This window comes from Cryptomeria japonica, chromosome 4 (genome assembly GCF_030272615.1).
Source record: "Cryptomeria japonica chromosome 4, Sugi_1.0, whole genome shotgun sequence".
NCBI classification, from domain to species: Eukaryota; Viridiplantae; Streptophyta; class Pinopsida; order Cupressales; family Cupressaceae; genus Cryptomeria; species Cryptomeria japonica.
In genome coordinates this window covers 136,639,598-136,663,587 of record NC_081408.1, presented here as the reverse complement: position 1 = coordinate 136,663,587, position 23,990 = coordinate 136,639,598, and the positions used below count along the sequence as shown (strand labels likewise).

Here is a 23,990-nt window from a genome sequence, read left to right as displayed (position 1 = left end):
TAGAAGCTTTCTATGACAAAGGGGACAAAATCCTCTTCGATATGTTGCTCCGGGGTTGGTGGTTCAAATCGGGGTGTGTTGTAAGTGATGCACTCATCGAGAAAGAATGCTGGATTGATCTTTCCTCCACAGTTTATGATTTGACTGAATGCGGATTTCTGACAATATGCCCTAGTCTTCAAAGGCTCTTTGTCAAATTCGTTGGATTTGTTTTGGATATAAAGTTTGACGTGATGAAGGAATGTTCGATGAGATTTGAAGAGTTGACGATTGATGTATAAAAATTTATTTCTTTTGACAAATTTGGAAAAACTTGGTTGTTGTTTGTTCAACGTGGTGTTATGATAAATATTCTATCTTCTCAGAATATGGGGATTAGTCATGCATAAGTGATTCAATGGTTTCCTTTGATTTGTTGTGGATTTATTTGATCTTGTTTTGGAAACTCAAGTTTATTTTATCAAAGTGAAGGTTTAGATTCCCCCCTCATGACAAAGCGTGTCAAATGATATGGATAAAGTCTCCCGATATGGAAACTTGATTTGACAACTTGAGATTTTGAACAAGTGTTTTTGAGATATAATCCATGAGATAATAAAGGACCTATTCATCACTTGCAATAATGTTTCCTGATTTTGATAGGATAGATATGTTTATTGTGCGATCAGTTTTAGATTCTGGACTTTTGTTTTGACACGAAATTTGCTTAAGAAATAGTTTTTAATGCTTTGTTTTTGATACTCTAGTTTGATGAAGATGAAGCTGATGAAAGGATACTCTCAAAAATGTTTTCTAAATTTTCAAAAATTTCCACTGTTTTGCCCACTGTTTTTTTGGGTTTGATCACGCACTAAAATAGAGACCGAATGCGCTACAATAATTTCTTCATGTGCTAGGGAAAAGACCATGCACACTAAGCTGCCCCCGGCTACATGCTAACTATTTTAGACTACTTATTTGGTTATCTATTTTGCTTAAAAGATCATGCGCTAATATGGGCCTTCCATGCGCTAATTGATAAACCTGATGCACTGATTTTTGACTCCTACGTGCTAAGCTGATGCTTCAACACACTAGGCTATTTTTCGGATGCGCTAAGTGTCTCTGACTGTTTCTAGATTTCAATGAAGTGCTACTATGAATACTTTACGTGCTAAAGATAGGCTCTGATGCACTAAAGGATGGTTCTAAAGTACAAAGAAGTTGCTCTTACGCACTAAACTGCCCTGTTTTGATTGTTTTCTATGTTTTTGTTGTTTTTGCCTTAGGTTTTCAATGTTTGATGGATGATTTTTTGAAGTAACAAATGCAAACACAACACAAAATACATAACCATTTTTGCCTAATGTAAACAATAAGTGTATATTCTGCGAGGATGTGTTCAAATCCCCAATGTTTTAACAGGTTTGGTTACAATGAATACACTTCCACAAAGACTCTTTATTCAAGAGTCATAAGTAATACCATAGCCCACTAGTCTCCATACTCGGTCAGCTCAAACAGCCGTGTCACCCTCTAGAGTGCACCCGTTTTTTTCCCTTTTGCCAGAAATTAACTCAAAGTGAATTGCTTCACAATTGAGTACTTATCTTGGGAGATATATGGTGAGTGATTTTGGGGGCAGATTCTTCCCCACCCTTGCACTATGATATTACAAATGTCTGGTTACTGACTCGGCTCAAGGTTTCTATTTCTAAGGTTCGTAATCAAGCTTCTTGTTCGGCCGTCAGTGATGAACTCCCTCAGGAGGCTTCCCAACCTTTAGAACAAAGGCTTTATGTATCTCGAGGATACTAGGGGAAGGCTAATCGTTGCGCGCAACTATTGAAATGGACTTTTGTCACTTTTCACTTTTGATTATAGTGGGTTGGAACACTTTGCGTCAAAGTCATTTCCCACTTAGGTTGTTCCCTTCACACCAGCCATAAATGGCTTTAAGAGTTGATTTCAACCCCTCGGGAAGGTAGGCCTATTAAAGGGTTTTATTTACTTGAAATACTAAAAGCACAAGATTAGTCTGGTTTTTTTATCACCCAATTAAGGGGAGAGCATACACCTTCTACTTTTGAGACAAAAAAATCAAGTTGTTCCTTTTATCTTGTCAATTCAGTGATTTTCTAAGATCTATAGGGAGATGTTGCTCCACAAAAACATGGTGTTTATTTTATTTCCTCAAATAAGTGATTATCTAATCTAGGAAAAGAACCTGGCCAACAAAGCAAAATTTTGATTTGATCAACAAAAGAAAATTGACAAAAGGGGAATAACTTCCCTCTTTAATTGTAACTGACTTTTGTGACTTGGTGTGATTCTTTACTTTGCCCAAATTTAAAGGTGGATCCTTTTATGCACGAAAGGATGGCGAAATTATTTTTAGGCCTTTTGCAAAAATGAAAATTTGTATTGTTCTTTTTAGAGCCCAAACTGATAAATTTTCTCCTAGAAAAGCAAGAAAAATTTTGATTGTTGTTCGTTTTACCTACCCAAAATAAAAGTGAGCTAAGTTTTACTTAAACAAGGAAAAAAGAAATTTGAATTTTTCCTAACTTAGAAAAGTTAGTAAAAATTTAAACTACTTTAATTCTAGCCTAAATAGATTTAAAACCTATAATCAAAATGTTAGTAATTTGCAAAAAAAACCAGTCAGTGAGTTAGCAAAAAGATGAATTCCATGGACTTCTACAAGTCTAAATTTTAATTTCTGTTACAAATTAGCTCTCTATTTTCTATCTATGATGCGCTACAGAACAGACTGTACGCACTACAAGATGGCTGTGATGCGCTACTCTGTTTCCCTAATGTGTTGTTCTGTATTTCTGATGCGTTGTTCTGTATTTTGATGCGCTGTTTTGTTTTTCTCCCGTGCCGAGACCTACAGGAAAATGTTAGTGAGGACTATGTGCTAAACTAAGGATTTCACACGCTAGATGATGAACCCCACACGCTGAACAGAAAATGGGATGCGCTAGGAAATGTTTCCCATGCGCTAATTCTTATTTCCCGTGGACCTACAGAAGTGGTTAAATTCAAAAACCGATTTGATATGTGGGGTCGGGCCCCACGGTGGGCACCAGAAATGTATTTGGAAAAAGCAGGTCGATAGAACTTAGTATGTGGAAAACGGAGTCTAAGGAACCTTGCTCACACACCCACAGGACTTCTTGGTGCAAGCTATGCAGCCATGAAGTATGGCTCAGCTTCCCAAGGTTGATTTCATGGTTCTCTATCTCACAAGGTCCCTCAAACCAATGTCTTTGCTCTCAGATCACTAAGCAAAGTGGTTTAGGGATGACAAATGCAAGAACGAGGGATGCTTTTGTTGATTTTAAGATGAAATGCATCCTAAGTTATACATGATCCTATAAATGCAATAAACTAGTTATAAGATGACAAGATTAGTAACAAGACTATCCTAGCATGCTATATTAGTCTATGATTAAGCTAAATGATAATGAAAATACTCTAAACATGCATATTTAGATTAATTCCTATTTAAAAGAGAGGCTAAATGATGAGCATAAATGAGATATTAAAACTTGCATAGATTTGAGTATAAGTGTGATGCTAAAGACTTGGATGATGAAAAATGGAGGAATGAGAGCTCTATTTATAGCAAAAATAGGGCAATGGATGGCCAAGATTGAAAGATTTAATCAAGGGTTGAGTTTGAAAGTTGGGAACCCATGTTTGCAATTGTCACGAGTGAAATGGTGACAAATGTCAACATAAGACTGGGTTGAGAAGACCTCATGGTTATCTTAGGGGGTAAGGGTTATGGTTAAGTTAGGATTACCCATTGGATAAAGGTTTTACCCAAAGGATAAACTCTTGTGCAAAAGATTAAGGATAGCCATGGTCAAAGAAATAAATGCTTGATGAGACCCTTGGGTTACATGGAGGTTGAGTTTAGGGAAATTCTTTAATCATGCTAGAGGGTTGAGTTAACCATTAATGGTTTGGGAGACTTTCAAAGTTAAGTGGTTGAAGCCTTTAAGGGTTTTCAAAGACTCTGAGGGTTTGAGAAGTGACTTCTCCTTGCTTAGGGATGTGACAAAGTTTAGGAAATGGGTTAGTTTAATTTAGAAGTGATTAGAAGAGTCTAGAAGGGGTTAGGAATAGGGTTTAGGAAGCAAGTGGGAGATGTAGGATTTTGCAAGTGGATGAAGGGATAATAGGATTTAATTGAATAAAATGAATTTAATTCAATTTGGTTGTAATTTGGGGAAATCAAATAAATTAGATTTATTCAATTTAGGATAAACTATTTGAATTAAATTTGAATTTAATTAAAAGTGGATAGAAGGGATTTAATTGAATAAAATGATTTATTCATTAAATGTCACAAGAGGCCTAGTGAATTTAATTTAAGTAAATTGAGTAATTTACTTAATTTAAATAGAGGAATGTGGGTGATTTAATTAAATTGGATTTAATTAAATAGAGAAATGAATATAAAATATTAATTTAGGAATATGGTCATTTTTATACGTCTACAACATGAATAATGAAGATCTAAGGTACAATATATATATTCCTAACAAAGTTACAATATCATCTTCTACTACAAGAACCATATTCTCTATCTACTATATCTGCATCCAAATTACATATGATCCCTATAACATCATCAATACTATAACTTCTTTTATTTCATAGCATATTTTACATGAATATCCAAACATCTTCATACATAATTACATTATCATTGTACATCCAAATGCATAGTCTCTCATCTACAAACATGACTATCTCATAATAGATGATACATCAATGACTTACATCTAATGCAAAGATACATATACATCATAGCCTCTAAATCCACATAGATACATTGCAACTGCTCCAAGAATGAAACATAAGTTAAAGTGATAAGTATCCTTATCCACGCACTCAAACATCCAACAAAGAGAAAAATATCCTAATGGAAGAAGTCATCAAACCACTTGACCATGCGGAAACCACCCCTCGTACTACATCGAATGACACAAGATCCCACATACACTCTACATCTAGGCTGACACCTAACTCCCAAAAAACACCAACATAAATAAACACAACTAGGAGCAACCATACAACTATAACTCAAATCACATCACAAATCTTAAATCAAAAGAACAACTCATAAACCCATCTAGAGGCATCACAACCAATCAAGGCTTAAGGTACTAGTACCTACATGTAGAGAAGAGTGTCATCACATGCTATCACCTAAATAATATATAGGATACCTTAGGATCTCTATCTTGGCATCCATGATACACATGTGGAACTGTCTCAACCTTTGAAGAAATCAAGGGAGATTGGTTTATCTAGTTACCAAATCTTCCCATACCTCATCCCGAGTTTGTACTAGAACTCTAGGCCATGAGACAAGGTACCACCATTACATTTCTTATCTTATTAAGGTGAATTAATACTACTCAGCCTAATATTAATTTATTATATTATCACTTGATTATGCAATAAACTTCCAATGAGCTATCCCAATGGTCTAGACCCTAGCTTCATAACTCAATGAATCCTAGTGGTCCATTCTTCATGACCTTGACAAACTCATGGAAGCCCACTCCCCCTAGCATGCTCCTAGACCTTAGGGTTACACATATATATCAAATAAACAAGGGCTCTCAAGCATCATAATCAGATAATTAAGGTTATAAATAAGATAATGAGCATTAAGACATGAACAACATATGTCAACATCACAACTTTACATAGGCAACCAATAATCATATAACATTCGAGAATCTCATTCTCAAATATATTCAATACAAGACCAAAAGAATAACTACAAGGTATGTCTCATCTTTCTTAAAACCACAAATAATATAAATAACCACTTCCTATCATAGAAATCAATCCTGTGTCAACACAAGAATTCACAAGGACCCAAAAAATAGCCTCTAGTCTGGCAACAATCAAAATAGAGAACAAAAATTAGCCCAGAAAGATAACATAGCAGTTTGGTGCATTCAGAGACTGAGTCAGCACATACAATAACTAGTGTCATGCATATATATAACAAATTAGCGAACAACAACACATCACATATGTACTCAATTATGTAGTACATGTACTTAGAACTACAACACATCTACCAGATTAAACAATGCATATAAGACATGAATTAGTGCATGTAAGCTTTAGTATAGTGCATTCACTTAAATCTTCAACACATATCAAATACAAAATAATGCATATACAGTATAAACTACAATGCTACAATGCTACATTATAAATAAATGCTACAATGCGTACATAGTATAAACTATCAGATAAGGGCCACAATATAGTGCATTCAACATAAGATCTAGCACATACAAAATAGAGGATCAAAAAGACTCAGAAATAAAACATAAACAAGTGGCAAATTTTAAAAGTGATTTAAAATCGTCACGTCTTTAATTAGAATCTCACAGGGCAATAATCGACCCAACACAAAGCACTATATAAACTCAAAAGATCAAATAGGTAGATTGGATACAATTAAGGCTCACTTTGATGTAGAATAGACTCATTACCGACAAATCCATAATGAATAAATACTCAAAGAGGAACAACTTGGCTAAGGCCAATAATAAGGTATATATAAACTTTGCAAGCCAAAAGTTAAAAACTAATAAATATAATAATAAATGAGAGGTTCCTTTCCTAACATTCCAAATTGAGGAGAGCAAAGCCATAGATGCTAGTATCCTATCAACCACAAATAAATAAAAAAGACCCAAAAAATCACAAGAAGCATATCTGTTATAACTCTAAATTTTAATAAACAAAACTATAACATATATTAAAATTTCCCAATACATATTTAATCATATGGCAAGCCAAATTATTTCACAAACAAATAGAAGACACTCCTTTAAAATCAAATGAAAAGAGGGCCAAATCCTCCAACCTAGATAATAGAAGTGACGGAAGCAAAATTGAAGAAGCGCATTCCACAATCTAGTGAGAAACGAAGCCAATCTCCAATAGCCAAATCAAATTGAAAAAATTATTTACCAAGAAAAAATGTATTCAAAATAATTCTCCAGACAAGCCACCTACAAATCACAAATCTCCCAATAAATAGAAAATTAAACCCAAACTATACAAAAACTCCAACCAATCAAAATAACCCAAAATAATATATTTCTTACAAATCATCTTGAAAATTAAAACAATAATATTATAAAATAAGATTATTGCAATCTCCAAATTCACAGCCAATAATGAGAGAGGGTGGGTAAGATAAATAATAAATAAATAAATGGGTAGAAAGAATAAACAATAATAAATAATAAATAAACCCATTAACCAATAAATAAAATAGAAAGAGATAATAAATAAAATAAATAAATCAAAAGCCCAATAAATGTAATACCATAAAATAAAATAAATAAATAAACAATTAAATAATATTATCTCACAAACACAACTCCCAAAAAGGCCAATCATAACAAGGGGTAGGTAAATAAATAATAACTAATAAATAGATAAGCCAACAATAAATAAATAAATAATTAAATATACGAAAACATATAAATGCTTCGACCAATAATAATTTAAACTTACTGCCATTAATATCTCCCACATACATATAAACTACAATATTAAATAAATAAATAATATTTCATGTATAATTATAAATGTCAAATATTATGGTCCACAAAATAACATTAATAAATAATAACCTTCAATAATTAAATACACAATTATATTTCAATATTAATGTCATCCATTAATTTTAAAAAAATTAATATTAATAAACTATACAAACTAATTAATTAATTTATAATCTAATTAATAATCACATGTCCTCAAGGCAACCCAACATAAAGTAACATAAAATACCACACAACGCTACACATAACAACTCTCAACCAAAACACCAACTAACAGGGTACCGACTAAACCTAGAGTGTGGAATGGGATTTCATGTCACCTCCAATCAACTTGCCATTGGGATAAAGACATGCTTAGACCTGTGGAACCGGGTGTAGTCGATATCTAGCACTTGCAAACATGTAACCACCAATGTGCACACACACACACACACACACACACACACACACACACACACTATATGTGTGTGTGTGTGTGTGTGTGTGTGTGTGTGTGTGTGTGTGTGTGTGTGTACATACATACCCACATACATATACATATAATATATGTATTTATGTATGTATGCACGTGCATGTGCGTGCACGCGCGCGCACACGCACACATAACATGAAATAATCAGACAGGTGAAAGAGAGTCACAACATCATACCATACTCGTAGGTGAGTGGTATAGCATCCTCCCTTTCACTATCTTAATAGTAAAATGGCCATGACAAACATAGCACCATCTTCATTATCATTACCCAATATAAACAATAACTGAGGTTAACACATGGCAAGATACCATTGTATCATCATAAGATATAAACATGAACCACATGTCCTAATTAGTGTAATAGTCATGAAGATCAGCATAGTCCTAACTTCAATAATCAAACCAGAGCTTGAATTAACATAGTAATCATAATGAATCCACTAATATTAAAGAGAATATCAATATAAGAATGAAACAAGAGGCATCAAGAACATGAACAAATCTAAATTTATTTATCACATCCGAGGATGAACCAAGGAGGGACAATACAACATTTATGAGTTATATTGAAAGAGTATTCCTACTACTCAACTCCATTTATGAGCTACGTTCACAAGCTTCTTAGCTCGTGTATTAGATGCAAGAGAACCTATGATCACAAGAAGTCCTATATTGATCACCAAAAAAACTTCTTTCCTATGTTCAATTTTTTCAATTTTGTTGTAGGTTAGACCATCAAGAGAATATTTTGAATTGTTGAAAGATGAAATATTATTTTTATCAAGACTTGGCATCCATTTCAAAAATTAAACACAAACAGGATGTTTAATATGCCTAAAATGGAGGATAAAGCTAGTGATTTTTGAGAAAATAATTAAAACTCTTCATTTTACAAAGGAGCATGATGTGGTTCTTTTTTCATCCTTTTCTGAAATTAATCTATAGAAAAAAGTTGTTGTAGATGGTGGAGCAAGATTTTGAAATCATTTAATAATGAATTTTAAGAGACAAATGGAAGGAAATGAAAAAGAATATTTGGATGCCTATTTGTGATGTAATAAAAAATAAAGCTTACAAAAAGAACTCGCATGTTGCTCCAAACAATTGCATAAGGAAGAGTGTCAACAATTAGCTTCCCAAAAGGAGAAATATAATAGGAGAAAGAACAATTTACATGTGTGTTTTTGGCGTTGTGCTAGTTTTAGGATCAGACTATAATATATAGATAGAAAAATCAGAAAACCAAAAATCAATGCACATAAAGAACACCAAAATACCTTGGGAAAACCTCCCATGTGGAGGTGAAAAACCCAACTATAATCTCAAATCTTATTATGACAAATCAGTATGAGTCTTTACAATTAGCTTCACAAAAGAAGAAATATAAGAGGAGAAAGAACAATTTACATGTTTGTTGTTGGTGTTGTGTTATTTTTAGGATCAGACTATAATATATAGATAGAAAAATCAAAAAACCAAAAATCAATGAACATAAAGAACACCAGAATACCTTGGGAAAGCCTCCCATGTGGAGGTGAAAAACCCAGCTATAATCTCAAATCTTATTATAAAAAATTAATATGATTCTTTACAAATCTACTTCAACACTTGAAGCAATTAGAACTGTAGAATGTGAACAGTAGTATGGAGTACTCAAACTAGGGCATACATAGTAATGAAGTGACTTATCTGCAGTAAACTTGAATACTGATTCAAGACACCATTTGTAGATCAATTCACTTCCTCAAGAAGGTTCACTACCCTTTGTATCTAGTTTGTTATCCTCTAAATAAGGTTTGTCATCCTCTGAATAAGGTACGATGTCCTTAAGGTGGAGTTCATTGTTTCCAAAAAGCAACTCGTTGAGCATAGAAGATGATTCGTTGTTGATAAGAATGTATTCACTGATGACTGCATGGATTCGCTAATTACTATTGAATGAATGTATTCTTTGATTGTTGTTGAAGGAGATCATTGTGTGGAATGAGGGTGTAATAAGCATGAATAATTCTTTGTATATATATATGTGACATAGACTCCCAATTTACCTAGGCAGGCTTTTTTGTTTTAGTACCAAGAATAGGATCAAACCTATAGATTACAAGTTACAATCAATAGGTCTTGTCCTATCCACAAGTTACATTATATAGGTCTTTCCCTATCCACAAGTTACATTATGGGTCTCACCCAATTTTCATATTTGCAAGTTACATACATCACCCAAATAGGGCCAGACCTAAACAAGAATTTATGTAACAAAATGTGATAGCAAGCATGTGTATGTAGCAAACATGGCTAAGGCTGATAGGTCCATACACATGCTAAGTGTGCTAGGTCGGTCCTAGAAGGGATCCGTCCTAGCTACAAATATCAACATCCTTAATGGTTACAAGTTACATAATGTGTTTGGGTCCAACCCAATACAAGTAATACTTATATTTGATCCGAAATAGCTATTATTTCAACATTCCCTCTTAGCTAGGGAGGATTATAGCCAAATAACAAATCATCATGGACCTTTCCATGATATTCATCTTGTATTACCCACAAGGATGGATCCAAAAATTTATTATGCACAACTACAAGAAATGAATGCACACAAATATATAAATACACATCATGAACTTATTTCATTATATCCATTTTGCATTGCCCATAGAGGATGGATCTACCTTGCATTGCCCGTAGAGGGTGAGAAGAGGTCTTACACCTCAAAACTTCTCTACTGAGAAGAATAACCTGCCAATTTGCTTTCCGCAGAGGGTGGTTCCACCTTGCATTGCCCATAGAGGGTGGAGGAGGTCTTTCACCTCAACCTTCTCCCAGAGAACAATCCAATGTCTCCTTGCATTGCTCGCAGAGGGTGACTCCACCTTGCATTGCTCGCAGAGGGTGGAAGATGCAACTTAATGTATCACTAGGACTGAGACTCTCTCTCAACCAAATTTGTGTTCTCCACAACCCCAAGTCTCTCTCTGAAGTACACAAACTTCACTCGAGCAAGAGCCTTGGTGAGAACAATTGCAATAGTGCTAACATATTTCAGCTGAATTGCACTTTTCTATATTATATCACAAATGTAGTGATAATGAGATTCCACATGTTTTGACCTATCATAAAACACATGATTAACAAACATCTTAATACAATTAAGGACTGTGGGTTCCCAAGGTTGCACAAACAACTTAGCAAGAAGCTTTGTGAAGCCACATTGCTTCACACTTGATGCAATGTACTCAACTTCTGATGTACTCAATGCAATTGAGGACTGATACCTGTTGGCACAAGAGATCATGGCTAAATCCAACCTAAAATAGATTCCTAAAGTGTCCTTCTTGTCAGGAATGCATTCTTCCCAATCAGAATCAAATTAGTCTTCCAAGGAAATGATAGTGTTGATTAGATACTTCAGCCCGTAGCCAACTGTTTCTTGCAAATATCTTAGGATATCCTTGGTTGCAACAGTATGAACATGCTTTGGTTTTTTCATAAACTGGCTAATAATAAATGCATCAAGGATCCAATCAATTGTCTGTACTCTAATGGATCTTCAAGAATGAACTTAATTTTTTTAAGTTAGTTTCCATAGGAGTAGACATAGGTTTGCAATCCATCATTTCAAATCTATTCAGTATACGTCCTTGACTTAGAATAATTCCATTAGATCTTGCCATACTTCTAACCTTGGAAAGTATTGCATTAAGCCTAAGTCCTTCATTTCAAACTCTAAAGCTAATTATTTCTTCATGTAGAGATAAGACTATTTTCACTAGTTAGAAATAAATCATCCAGAATTAGCATTTCACCAAAAAAAATACTTTTAAAGGTTAGAATCAACATCATTCTTGCAAGATCCTAAACTAATCAAATACTTCTCAATCTTCTCATACCAAGCTCAAGAAGCTTTCTTGACGCCGTAAAGATCTTTTCTTTAATTTGCACACATGAGATTCTCTATCTTGATTCTCATAACCTTCTAGTTATTCAATATAAACAACATTAAGAAAACCGTCTTTATATCCAACTTCTAGCCTACAACATTAGCTATAATGGTTCTAATATTAGTATATCTAGCAACAAGAGAAAATGTTTCCTTCTAACTATGAGCTACACATCTAGCTTCATATTTTCTCAAAAACTTCCATATGGAACTATCACTCGATTCTTAATATAAAATTGTGGTAATCAAGTCTCATGAAGATTGCATAATATAAGAATCAATCAAGGAAGATAGCCATAAATCAAAGATGAGAAATGCCAATATTTTTCTTACTTCACTTTTAGGAAATGGACCCATAACACAATTATTATGATCATGGAATACCTTCAAGTGAAGAAACCAAGCTCCCTCTTAAGCTTGAAGGCATGGAAATTCAAGAATCTCTTGAAGAGAAGCATCAACATGATTAAATGTCCTAATAGAATGAGTTAAGATGTAACATAAATTATCTCTTTATTGACTAGACTTCCACCATTGAAACACATGCCAAGATTTCTCCAAAGGATATCGCCAGTCTATGATCAATTTCAGTCATAGTGTAAAGCTACACAACATTCTTTAAATGTAAAATTGTTTTCCATAGTTGAATAGCAGAGAGTTAGTTGTGCTTGATCATATCAGAAAACTAAGGCAAGTGTATGACTTCATAAAACATTTTATAAGATCCATAAGCAAGGTATATAAGACAAATTGTCTTTCCAGCAAATGCGTAAAATCAAATATGAGTATCAACCACTCAAAAGGATACACATTGTAGTTGAGCACAAGTGTATGATCAAAAGACAACTTCAATAAGTTAGATACCTCATTCATCTTAGGTTTCATCATCAAGATAACACTTACTTCAAAAAATGTAATAGGCAGTATGCTCAAATTGAAGAGATAATATCAAAATGAATACTATGTGAGGATAGTGGAAGCCATGATAGAAAATGTATTACAGCTAAAGGAAATCCTCTACACAAGAGGAGAAAAGCAAGGTTATAATAAAAGTATAAAAAGGATCATGAGAGCTTTATTAAGAGCTAATAAGAACCAAGAGTTGCACAGTCACAACCCTACATGACAACCTTATTCAAACATAAAACACTCATAGAACAGAAAATATAGTCCATATGATGTTAAAAGATTTGATGCAAATCAAGAGACACACCATAAGAGTATATAATTCCAGAGCAACAAGACTATTGAGCATTTCAAGACTTAGATAGAATACGGTACATCAGAACTATGCAGGAAGTATCATAAAGGATCAGATCATAATATGAAGATAGTAAAGCGATCATTAGACATATCTACTCAATAGGATGACTAAGGCATCTTACCTTTACATGCCTATCACACCAATAATTAAAGGACACTATTCATTATATGTTTTCAACTAATGCTCCATATTTCCAAATCTCCTATAAATTTCATTCATCTTTCAATCTTCCTATTTATGCTTGCTAGTATATCCGTTAGGATACTCCTAGTTTTATATCTGCAACAAATGTTAATAATATTAAGTGTCAAGGATGATATATTCAGATCAATGCATCAAATTGGATTATTGCATATTCATAGCAAATCACATCAGGAAGGATGAGAGATAAACATACTAAAAAATAGAGAGTAAGACAATCTCAATACCAACTTCAATAATCCAAACTAAGGATTAGAACAAATTCTTAAAACAAGAACACAACTCGAACTAGGGTGATAGTTACAAACCTTAGGATGACAATTATACTGCCCTTAATGGAATAAAAGAAATACTTAAGATCTAAAGCTAGAAGGAAACAAGTGCACAAACCAACATATGAAGGCACTCTATGATGAAATAGTTAACAAGCAAGAGAACCATGTGCACTAGTTAAGATCCCAAACTAGGGTTGTAGGAAAGAACTAATACCAATAACGACAAGGCAAGTAGATACAAGTCTCCAAACCTTTCTTAACTGAGGTAAGCAAATGAGGGTAGAGGAGTAAGAACAACTGTATACAAATATTGAACCCTTCATATTCTTGTTATGGCCCCATTGATGCCTTCAATTCGACAAGAAGTCATATTGTCCAGATTCACTGTTGATTCATGCTATCCCTAGTCCTGCAAAAGAAGTAATACAAGATCTAGCTTCAAGTTGTTAGGCTTTATAGAAGGAACCTTGCTCTGATACCATATTAGTTTTAGGATCAGACTGTAATATATAGATAGCAAAATCAGAATACCAGAATACCCTAGGAAAACCTCCCACATGGAAGTGAAAAACCTAGCTATAATCTCAAATCTTATTATGACAAATCAATATGAGTCTTTACAAATCTGCTTCAACACTTGAAGCAATCAGAACTGTAGAATGTGAATAGTAGTATAGAGTACTCAAATTAGGGCATACACAGTAATGAAGGGACTTATCTGTAGTACACTTGAATGCTAATTCAAGACACCATTTGCAGATCAATTCACTACCTCAAGATGGTTCACTACCCTTTGTATCTATTTTTCTGTTCTTTGAATAAGATTCGTTGTCCTCTTAATAAGGTTCTCTATCCTCAAGGTGGAGTTCATTGTTTCCAAAAAGTAGTTCGCTGAGCATAGAAGATGATTCACTACTGATAAGAATGTATTTGCTGATGACTACATATATTCGTTGATTACTGCTAAATGAATGTATTCTTTGTTTATTGCTCAAGGAGATCACTATGTGGAATGAGGATGTAATAAGCATGAATAATGCTTTGTATATATATTTGACATAGCCTCCCAATTTACCTAGGTCAACTTTATTGTTTTGGCACCAAGAATAGGATCAAACCTATAGATTGCAAGTTACATTCAATAGGTCTTGTCCTATCCACAAGTTGCATTATATAGGTCTTGCCCTATCCACAAGTTACATTATGGGTCTCACCCAATTTTCATATTTGCAAGTTACATACACCGCCCAAATAGGACCAGACCTAAACAAGAATTTTTGTAACAAAATGTGATAGCAAGCATGTGTATGTAGCAAACATGGCTAAGAGCAACAGGGCCATACACATGCTAAGTGTGCTAGGTCGGTCCTAGAAGGGACCCGACCTAGCTACAAACATCAACACCCTTAATGGTTACAAGTTACATAATGTGTTTGGGTTCAGCCTAGTACAAGTAATACTTAGATTTGATCCGAACTAGCTATTATTTCAACAGGTTGAAGTTATCCATGAGAGATATAATGAAGAAAAATATTATATCTCCAAAGATGGGTGAAGCCAAGAAGGTTTGAAGGCATGAAGATTTGAAGACTTGTAGGCATGAAGTGTTTAGGGTTTGCATTATAGGGTTCAAATTTAGCATATACACTTTCCTTCCCCAAAATTTTGTCATAATTATTAACAACTCATAATGGTATTTTTCCTTTGTTGGGTCACCTTACTAGTATCTCCTCTTCATGGACTTCCTTTACACTTTTTTTGTTTTGCTTGGTATTTCTTTTTCATATGGGTTGACGAGCAAGTGAAGTTAAAAAAATTGCTGCATTGTTCCCTTATGATATAGAAAAAAATTTATTGTATTAATTTTCTAATTTATTCTATTCTATTCATACATATAATTTTACAAATTCCTTTTAGTTGTTCCTGATGCTCTACAAAAAGGATTAGAATAGCGATGAAAACACAACAACACAAGAAGCAAGTTCAAACGTTAGTGTTAGCAACAAAAGACTATCCTAAGCAAGCATATCAAGAGAGATATTAAACATGCAAATATAAAAGAGATAAACTACACTCCTCCAAATGCTAACCAAGATGTTCATAGTTGCTCCTCCCTTGTTCCTCTCCTCTCGAAGTTCCACATGAGTGTAGCTCTCAGCTTTGTACTACTATGGAAGTCTTATGGAGATTCAAGATTGAAGATGATTATGAAAATATGCAAATGCAAGCTAGCTAGGAATGAGAGAAAATGAGTTAATTAAGTTATTATCAATTTTAACCAGAAGACAATGTGGATTATGATTTTACTCTAAAATGCTCTCTCAAATTCACTATAACTTAGATGCATACAAGATTTCTAGATTTGGTTTATGAAGGAATGGGATGTATTTATAGGGAAAATAGAGAAATGGATGGTTGAGATTGAGTAATCTCAACAAGGGCCAAGATTGATGGGTGTATGATCCATGTGGGGTTTTTCAATCCAATCCTAGGATGACAAATGTCAATATGAGATGGCTTGAGAGGAGAGGGAAGAAGCATTAAATGCTTGACATGACATGAAGGTTAACTTGGAAGGTAAGGTTAATGTTGGGTTGAATGAATAAAGCCATTATCCAATAAATAATGCCTTTATCCAATGGATAAACTCTTGTGCAAGAGTTAGTGCACAAGTTAGTGAGGATAACCATGGTCAAAGCAATAAATGCTTGGAGAAACCCATGAATCAAATGAGGGTTGGGTTAGAGGGAAAGTCTCTAACCATGTGGGTGAGTTGAGTTAACCATAAATGGTTATGTAAGAGCCATAAATGGTCATGGAAGACTTTAGGGATTAACATGTTGAACACATAAAGCATTAAATATTTTTCAAAGACTTTGAGGCTTTGAGAAGTGACTTCAAGTTGCTTAGGAATGCGACAATAATTAGGGAGGGTAATTAGGCTAATTAGGAATGATTAGAAGAACTTAGAAAGTGGCCAGAAGAATCTAGAAGGGGATTTAGGATTGCAAGTGGGTTTGGTGGGTGAGAGAAAATATGATTTTATTTAAAATAAAATTTATTTATTTCAATTATGGTTGCAACTTGCATTTGTAGGAGAATGCAAGTGGGGAGGGAGGGGGGAGGGTGTAGTTTAGGGATTTTAAAAAATGTTTTATTATTTATTTAAAAGAGGAAAGGGGGTGTTAAATTAAATAAATATGATTTATTCATTTAATTGATTTAGATTATAGCTTAATGAATTAATTTAAATAAATAGAATAATTTATTTAATTAATAAGAGAAGGGGTTGAGGATGAATTAATTAAATATTAATTTAATTAACTAATTATTGAAGGTTAGATAATCAAATAAATAGTAAATATTCATTTAATTAAGTGGACAGAGTTATGTGACTACAGTTCCTAAGGTGGACCTAACTTTGATTGAGGTTGTTATCAATATCTCTAAAATATGATTGGAAATAGTGACCAATTCAAATTGAATAGGTGCCTAGGTTCCTAGGGTAGGGCATAAGAACTTAAACAAGTTTTGGTAGAGTCAATTTGGAGACAAAAGAATTTTTTAATATCACCCTACATATTTTATATCTTGTTATATGAACCTATGTTCGATGAAACATTACTACCAAGGTATTGACACAAAGGTTTGCATTATAGTCTCTCTCTCTCTCACCACAAGACCCGCCTCACATTGCACCTTGGGTATTTGCAATCAAATTATATTCCTCACACAATTACACCAATTCAACATTAATTCAAGTTAGTTGAAAAGCATAATTAGCACAACTTCTCAATCACATTCATTAATAGTGCATAATCAACAATTTTAACACAACTACTTAATCATATTCATCAATAATAGTCACAATAGTACATAAAGCAACTACTTAGTCATATTCATTAATATTAATCATCGATAGTACATAACACAATGCATATATGCACAAACAGATCCGATAACATATTACAATCATAAGTTCCACCTTAGTCAAAATTACAATAGAGCTAGGAGTGTCTCACAAGTATATAAAGAGATTTCTACGGGATGTGACAGACAAAGTTACTTCTTATTTCCAAAAAGTTAAAAGAAGATTTATATCACCTTCTAACAAATGCTACAATATTTTTGTCATCCCTGTCACTTGGAGCTTCAATTATGTGAAGAGTGTGGAAAAAAGTCAGTCATCAAGCCAATCCAAAGTAAATTGTGGTTCCACAATTTCCACTCTAAGTTCAGGGATAGAAATGGCCTTAGCTTTTAACCACTGGTTCCCAATCTTCTCATCACAGATAACATGCTTCAGAGAGCTTAGTCCACATACAGTTTTAGGCAACCTCCTCAAACGAGAACACTCTGTCATGTCAAATTCTTTTAATTTCTTGAGTTGTCCTACTTCGTCTGGAAGATCTTTCAAACCCTCACAAAGTGAAATGTCTAAATATTCCAACTGCTCAAGTTTACCAATTGATGTCGGAAGCTCTTTCAGGGCTGGTAATGCTGATAATCTTAACATCCTAATAGAGCTCAGACTTCCGAGATTATGTGGTAACATTTCAACCAGATGACAGTTGGTAACAGACCATCTCTGAGCAGAGGGCATATGACAGATGGCAAGGGGCAACTCCTCCAAGTCGCTGCAGTGGTCCAAGTTTAATTCTTGCAGGTTTGTGTCATTGAATGTGGACATGTTTTTAAACCCTTCACATAAGCTTAGAGAAAGTTTGTCTAAGTTTTGTATTGCTTTGCTCTGTTTGGGAATAGTAGGTGCAACCAACCTCTCCAAGCGAAGACATCTGAGTTGAGTGAGTGAAGATAAGGCATCCAGACCTTTTAGTGTGGCCCTATGTGAACCCAAATTACATACTATTAAAACTTTTAGCTTCTTCATAGTTTTCAGAAATGGAGGAAGAAAGTATTCTCTTGCAGAAAAGTGTAACACCAGAGCTTCTGACTCTGGAAGATTCATCCCATTCCATTTCCACTCATTCTCAGCCATAGAACCTGCATAAGATTAATCACACATGCAATTGAATTAGGACATTTTTTAGCGGTCAAATATACTAGTAGTTTATGTAAATTTGGACCTGAAAAGTAGTTTGCTTCAATCCTATATTACATAGGAAGCAGGGCAAAAACATATAATCAATCTTAATATTTTCCATAGTTCACATGGTCTGCAAATTTTGCCACTAAATAGATATTTAGGGGAAATATCCCACCTGTGTGAATAGAGACAATTTGAGCATTAAACGGTCTATCTTTACACAACTCCCATTCCCCTGGTAGGTTATCCTCCTTCCTGGGCATGAGTAACCTCTTTCTGTAGAATATATCGTCCTGGCATCCCAAATACAGGGCCAAGTCTCGCATCACATCATGCTGCCAAAAGAACATCTCAGAGGCACATCCATACGAGATTGTTGTTCGACTTCTGATAATTGCAACAACCAAGTCAGCCCAATGTTTAAAAAAATGAAAATAGTGAAATTTATATGCAAGAAAAGACAATTACCGTTGATTGAGATTGAGGAGATTTTTTCTCGCAAGTTCTAGTAACATAATGTAGGCATCCTGCCACTCCATCTTCCGTACATATACCCAAATGTTCAGCAGTGCATCAACACAAGTTTTCTTGTCCTCTGGAAATGAGGCTGTGTCTAAGAAACATTCCCTCCCAGCATCATCCAAGTAATCAATGCTGGTCTTCAAGCATTTAAAAAGCCTTTCTTCGTGATAAGTGGATATGGGCTGCCCCTGGGAAAGTTTTCTCTTTGCATTCTCCCATGCCACATGAGGTTCCCCGTACAAAGAGTTTCCAACCACTGTAAGAGCAAGAGGTAAACCCTTGCATTCGGCTTGCACCTGTCATTCATCATATTGATATTTTTATTAATGCTTAAGGAGGCCCTGTATGATCTAAAAGCAACGATATTGTATTATACAATTTGGGCTTTAGCATTTGTGGATCAAGTACTTTGAACTTCAATGTTATGTAAAATTACTGCTTTAAAGTAGCAGAACATGCAGTTATTGCAATTTCCCAAAGCAAAAACGCAGACAAGCACATAATTTCCTTTTACATTTGTTCTTATTTGATTTGATAAGAAGCTTTGGGTTTATTCACATTTTTTTGTTTTATAGTAAGAAAGACTATACCTCTATGACTAAATTTGCATCTGCCGTACTTGGAATCGATGTCTGTCCAAATGCGGAGAAGCAGAAAAGTGAGAGAGCATCCTCTTCGTTCAACAATGGCAATCGATACAGCCGAGTAGATGCGTTTCTGGGGATGGTAGAAGCGTCTCTGGTCGTGATAAGGGTTTTGTACCCTGGAGCTTCAAATAGTAATTTCTCCAAACTAGCCCTGGACCAAACATCATCCAACACCACCAAAGTTGGCTTAGACTGCTTTAAAAGCTGCTGCTGAAGCTGTATATGTGCATCTTCCACATTCTGAAACTCAGGTACCTTCCCCCCAACAATCTTCCCCCATATGGTCTCTAAAATTCCCTTCAGATTTGGGGATTCTGAAACTATTATAAAAACTATGCTTCCAAAACGACCTGATGCCCACCAAAACAGTTGTGCTATTAGTAAGCTGCAAAAGGAACCAATCAATAAGCAGAGCAGTGCCTCTGCAGGCAATTACCCTCATTTATAAAATAAAATAAAAATCATTAAGAGCCTACAAAGTTTGACACCAGAAATAGTAGACAAAGCCACAAATAAATCACCTCAGCGACAGAGATATGTAAGGGATGAAACAAAAAGCTAATCACGTTACATGCTAATTTTCATAATCCTCAAAACCCTCACTCTGCTATACCTTTCCTTGAGCTTTAAATTTCATGAATTTATTTTCCTCATTTGATTTAGATAGATAGTGCTCGACAATTTCAAGTGTAGAACAATAATCTTACTAAATCTGACAATTAATAACACATAGTCTATTAGCCGTAATAACATGCCCTACATGTAATCTTAAGTCAAGCAAAATACTTCAAACCATACAGAATTTATTTGAGAAGTGCACACCCTCAGAAACTTCAACACTGATGGGGAAAAGTTATCGAAACAAGTGGACTGTAGAGAATTTATTTTAAAGCCCTGTATTCTTTCAAATTTAAATATTTTTTTAATCAGAGCCTCTGTATTTAGAGGATAAATCATGAAATGTAACCTCAAATGTTGATGCAAAACTCTTAAACACAATTAAATAAAAAACAACAATAATCAGCATTATGAATTGAGAAAATTTCACATCATTAAACGGAAAGCACTCAAGAAAATTGGTCCTACAGAACAATTTAACCTTAATACCCTACAGACCAAAGCCGTTTGCCTAAATTCTCAGGTATTGACAAGAGGGCACAGAAATTTCATAGCGGTTTCCACTTAAAGAATTTAAACAAGTAGAAGAGCAAAAAATTAAAATGGTGGAAACGAAATATCACCTTTTATACCGGGATCATCACATAAAGCCATGGCCAAAGTTGTCTTTCCACCACCGCCCATACAATGCACACCAACAATAGAGACGTCACTCTGGAACAAAAGCTCTTTCAAATCCCCTACTGACTTCCCCAACCCTACATAAATCTTAGATTTCCAAGGCAAACTATTATGAAAAGAATGCTGATTTGCCTCTCCCCTTCCAGTTCTAGGGCACACAGCCTTGCAATTGAAGCTATCCATTCTATATTTGTTAGTCATAGATTTCACAAATTCTCTACCAACTTTAAACCTTTCGAAATTTTGGACTTGTCTTCTGAAATTTTCACTACCTAACTTCGCTAATTCTTGTAAATAGCAAGCTTATAAGTTCTCTGATTGAAGAGGTCAGAAAAAGAGCTTGTGGTATTTATAGAGACTGATGGCAAATTCGGGAAGCCCTGAAAATTTGAATATTTGTCCCCTTTCAAAGAGACGACTATTCTCGATTTCCTCCGGTCTAAACAAAGTTTGATGTGAATCCAGAATAATTAAGATTGCAGGTTCCTGTAAACCAGTGATGAATTTCTTGGAAGAGTAATCTTTTTGATCCGCAGCTTCTGTTTTATTTAAACTACGGTCGCCACCAGGATTGTCAAACACGAACAGTCTGTACGATTCGCCAATCACTCGGTCTAGACTTTTCGCCTAAACAAAGCTAAAACGACACCCCTTTCCAATGCGTAGGAAGATGCTCAGAAGTGTTTTTATGCGTGGAAAATGGTTTCTCAGAATTTTCTAAACAATTTATTTCCAAGAAGTTTCTTAGTTTTTTCCACCCTAGAGATTTGTTTTTTTAACTATTTTAGAAAGTTTAATTTAACTTTATTCTTTTAAAATCTTAATTAATCTTTGAAATTTCAATTCATGGACCTCTTTATTGATCATTCATATATTCTAGGAAATTCGCTTGGAAGATTTCATCAACTTCTACGATCCTTCCTCAAAAGCTTGATTTTATATTTTTTAAATTTTATTGGAAGTTTCAATTTTAAAGATTTTTTAATACTTTTTTATGTTAAGATATTAACATGATATTTGATTATAATTTAATTATATAATTCAGAGTTTATTTTTATTAATTTATATTTCATGAGTAGTAGTTTACATGATGCTTAATACGTAAGTGAAGTATTGAGATTTTTTAGAGGTCATCTAACTTAATACTACTGTAATAATCACACTTAACCATAACAAGTAATGTGAGTTTGATCTTGGGGAAACACTCTATCATGAAGTGCCCTTGAGTCAAAGTAGTAATAAGGATGGTTGAAACTATGTAAGCATCAACTAGATGCAATGAATGCTAAAAGAAACACTACACATAAAATATTAATTGAGAAAGACTAATTCAAAATTATGAAAATAAACCTGATAAAACATTATATAATATGAAACACTACCTAATTGTAAATAATAAAATCTATATTAAAAACTTTGTTAATAGGGGAATTGGATTTTATTTCGTTGTTACATTTTGGACCATCTTGATAGGCCCTATTGTAGCCATTAAGGAAGTTAACCTCTTCACATATGCACATGGCAAGACATGACTTTGATTGTGATCAACCATTTAATCTAAATTTATAATCCTATTCCTTAAATAAGAATTGTAGTTAGTCTCATAATATGCAAGAACTAGTTATTAATGATGCAATATAAAATAAGTGAGAATTGTTTTAATATGCATTTTGTAAACGCTAATAGTTGAGACCTAGTTCTATGCAATAACTACCAAAGATACTAACCAAACAAAATCTAATGTCACCATATTGATCAAAGCTACAATTGAAATTTTATTTTTAAAGATATTACTTGATACCAATTTAAGACATATGCTATTTGTTGTGTAATGCTAATAACTAGCAATCACACATTATGTGTAATGAGCACATTGATAGGTATTTACAATGATTGATTTACAATTAATTGAAATATTACAAGGAAATGTTATAAATATTTTTTACCATAATAAAAATAATCCTACACAATGTATAGTGTTAAGGTGTGGAGTATATTATTGATTGAATCATCTACCAATTTGAGATTGATATTATATGTATACAATCCTCCTCCTTCCTCCAAAAGGAGGCATATGTAATATATTGCATGTAGACGTATCACCAATTTCTAAACCTTAGGAAGATATGTAGATCTATCAAACACCACATTTGCAAGATTGTAGTTAATAAGAAACCCTAATATTCAAACTAGTTTACTTAAGTTTTTAAAAGTAATTGATTATCATAGATCTTATTATTTTAGGCATAAAGTGATAATTAATTAAAGAAACTTAAGTAAACTAGGGTACATATGGCGAAAGAGGTAAAATAATTAGGTGATGTACCCCATTTACACCAACTCAATGTACCAATCATTTTCTTAGTAATTTAGAATAGTTTGTATTCTAGTTCTCTATACACTTATTTTGAACACACAATTTTTTGTTATTATTTAAAATAAACATATGCTAAAGTCCTTGCGGATATGAGATACATAGTGTAATGTTAAGAAACAACTTGGTCATACATGCTTCTAGTTAAAAAAAAAAAAAACTACCTCACATAGGGTTCTTGTGTGCTAGTGAGTAGGTTATCATCCCTTCAAATTTATGGGTTCTTGGAGATCCTATCAATGGAGCATTAAGGAAATTTGGTTCTATTATCCACAATAGTGATAGTAGCCCCCATATTTATCAATATTTGTTGTAGTCAAATTTGAACATTAAGTGTGT

At 33.8% G+C, this 23,990-nt stretch overlaps 1 protein-coding gene across 1 annotated transcript; it reads right to left on the bottom strand.

Annotated features, from left to right (window-relative positions):
* Positions 1–17,639: 17,639 nt before the first annotated feature.
* Positions 17,640–21,959, bottom strand: LOC131046648 (probable disease resistance protein At4g33300). The gene is made up of 5 exons (XM_057980436.2): positions 21,220–21,959; positions 19,922–20,328; positions 19,278–19,627; positions 18,985–19,196; positions 17,640–18,766 (listed from the first exon to the last, which is right to left on the bottom strand). Exons 1-5 carry the CDS (start codon positions 21,476–21,478, stop codon positions 17,943–17,945), a joined length of 2,052 nt encoding a protein of 683 aa, XP_057836419.2. The 5' UTR covers positions 21,479–21,959; the 3' UTR covers positions 17,640–17,942.
* Between the last annotated feature and the right edge of the window lie 2,031 nt (positions 21,960–23,990).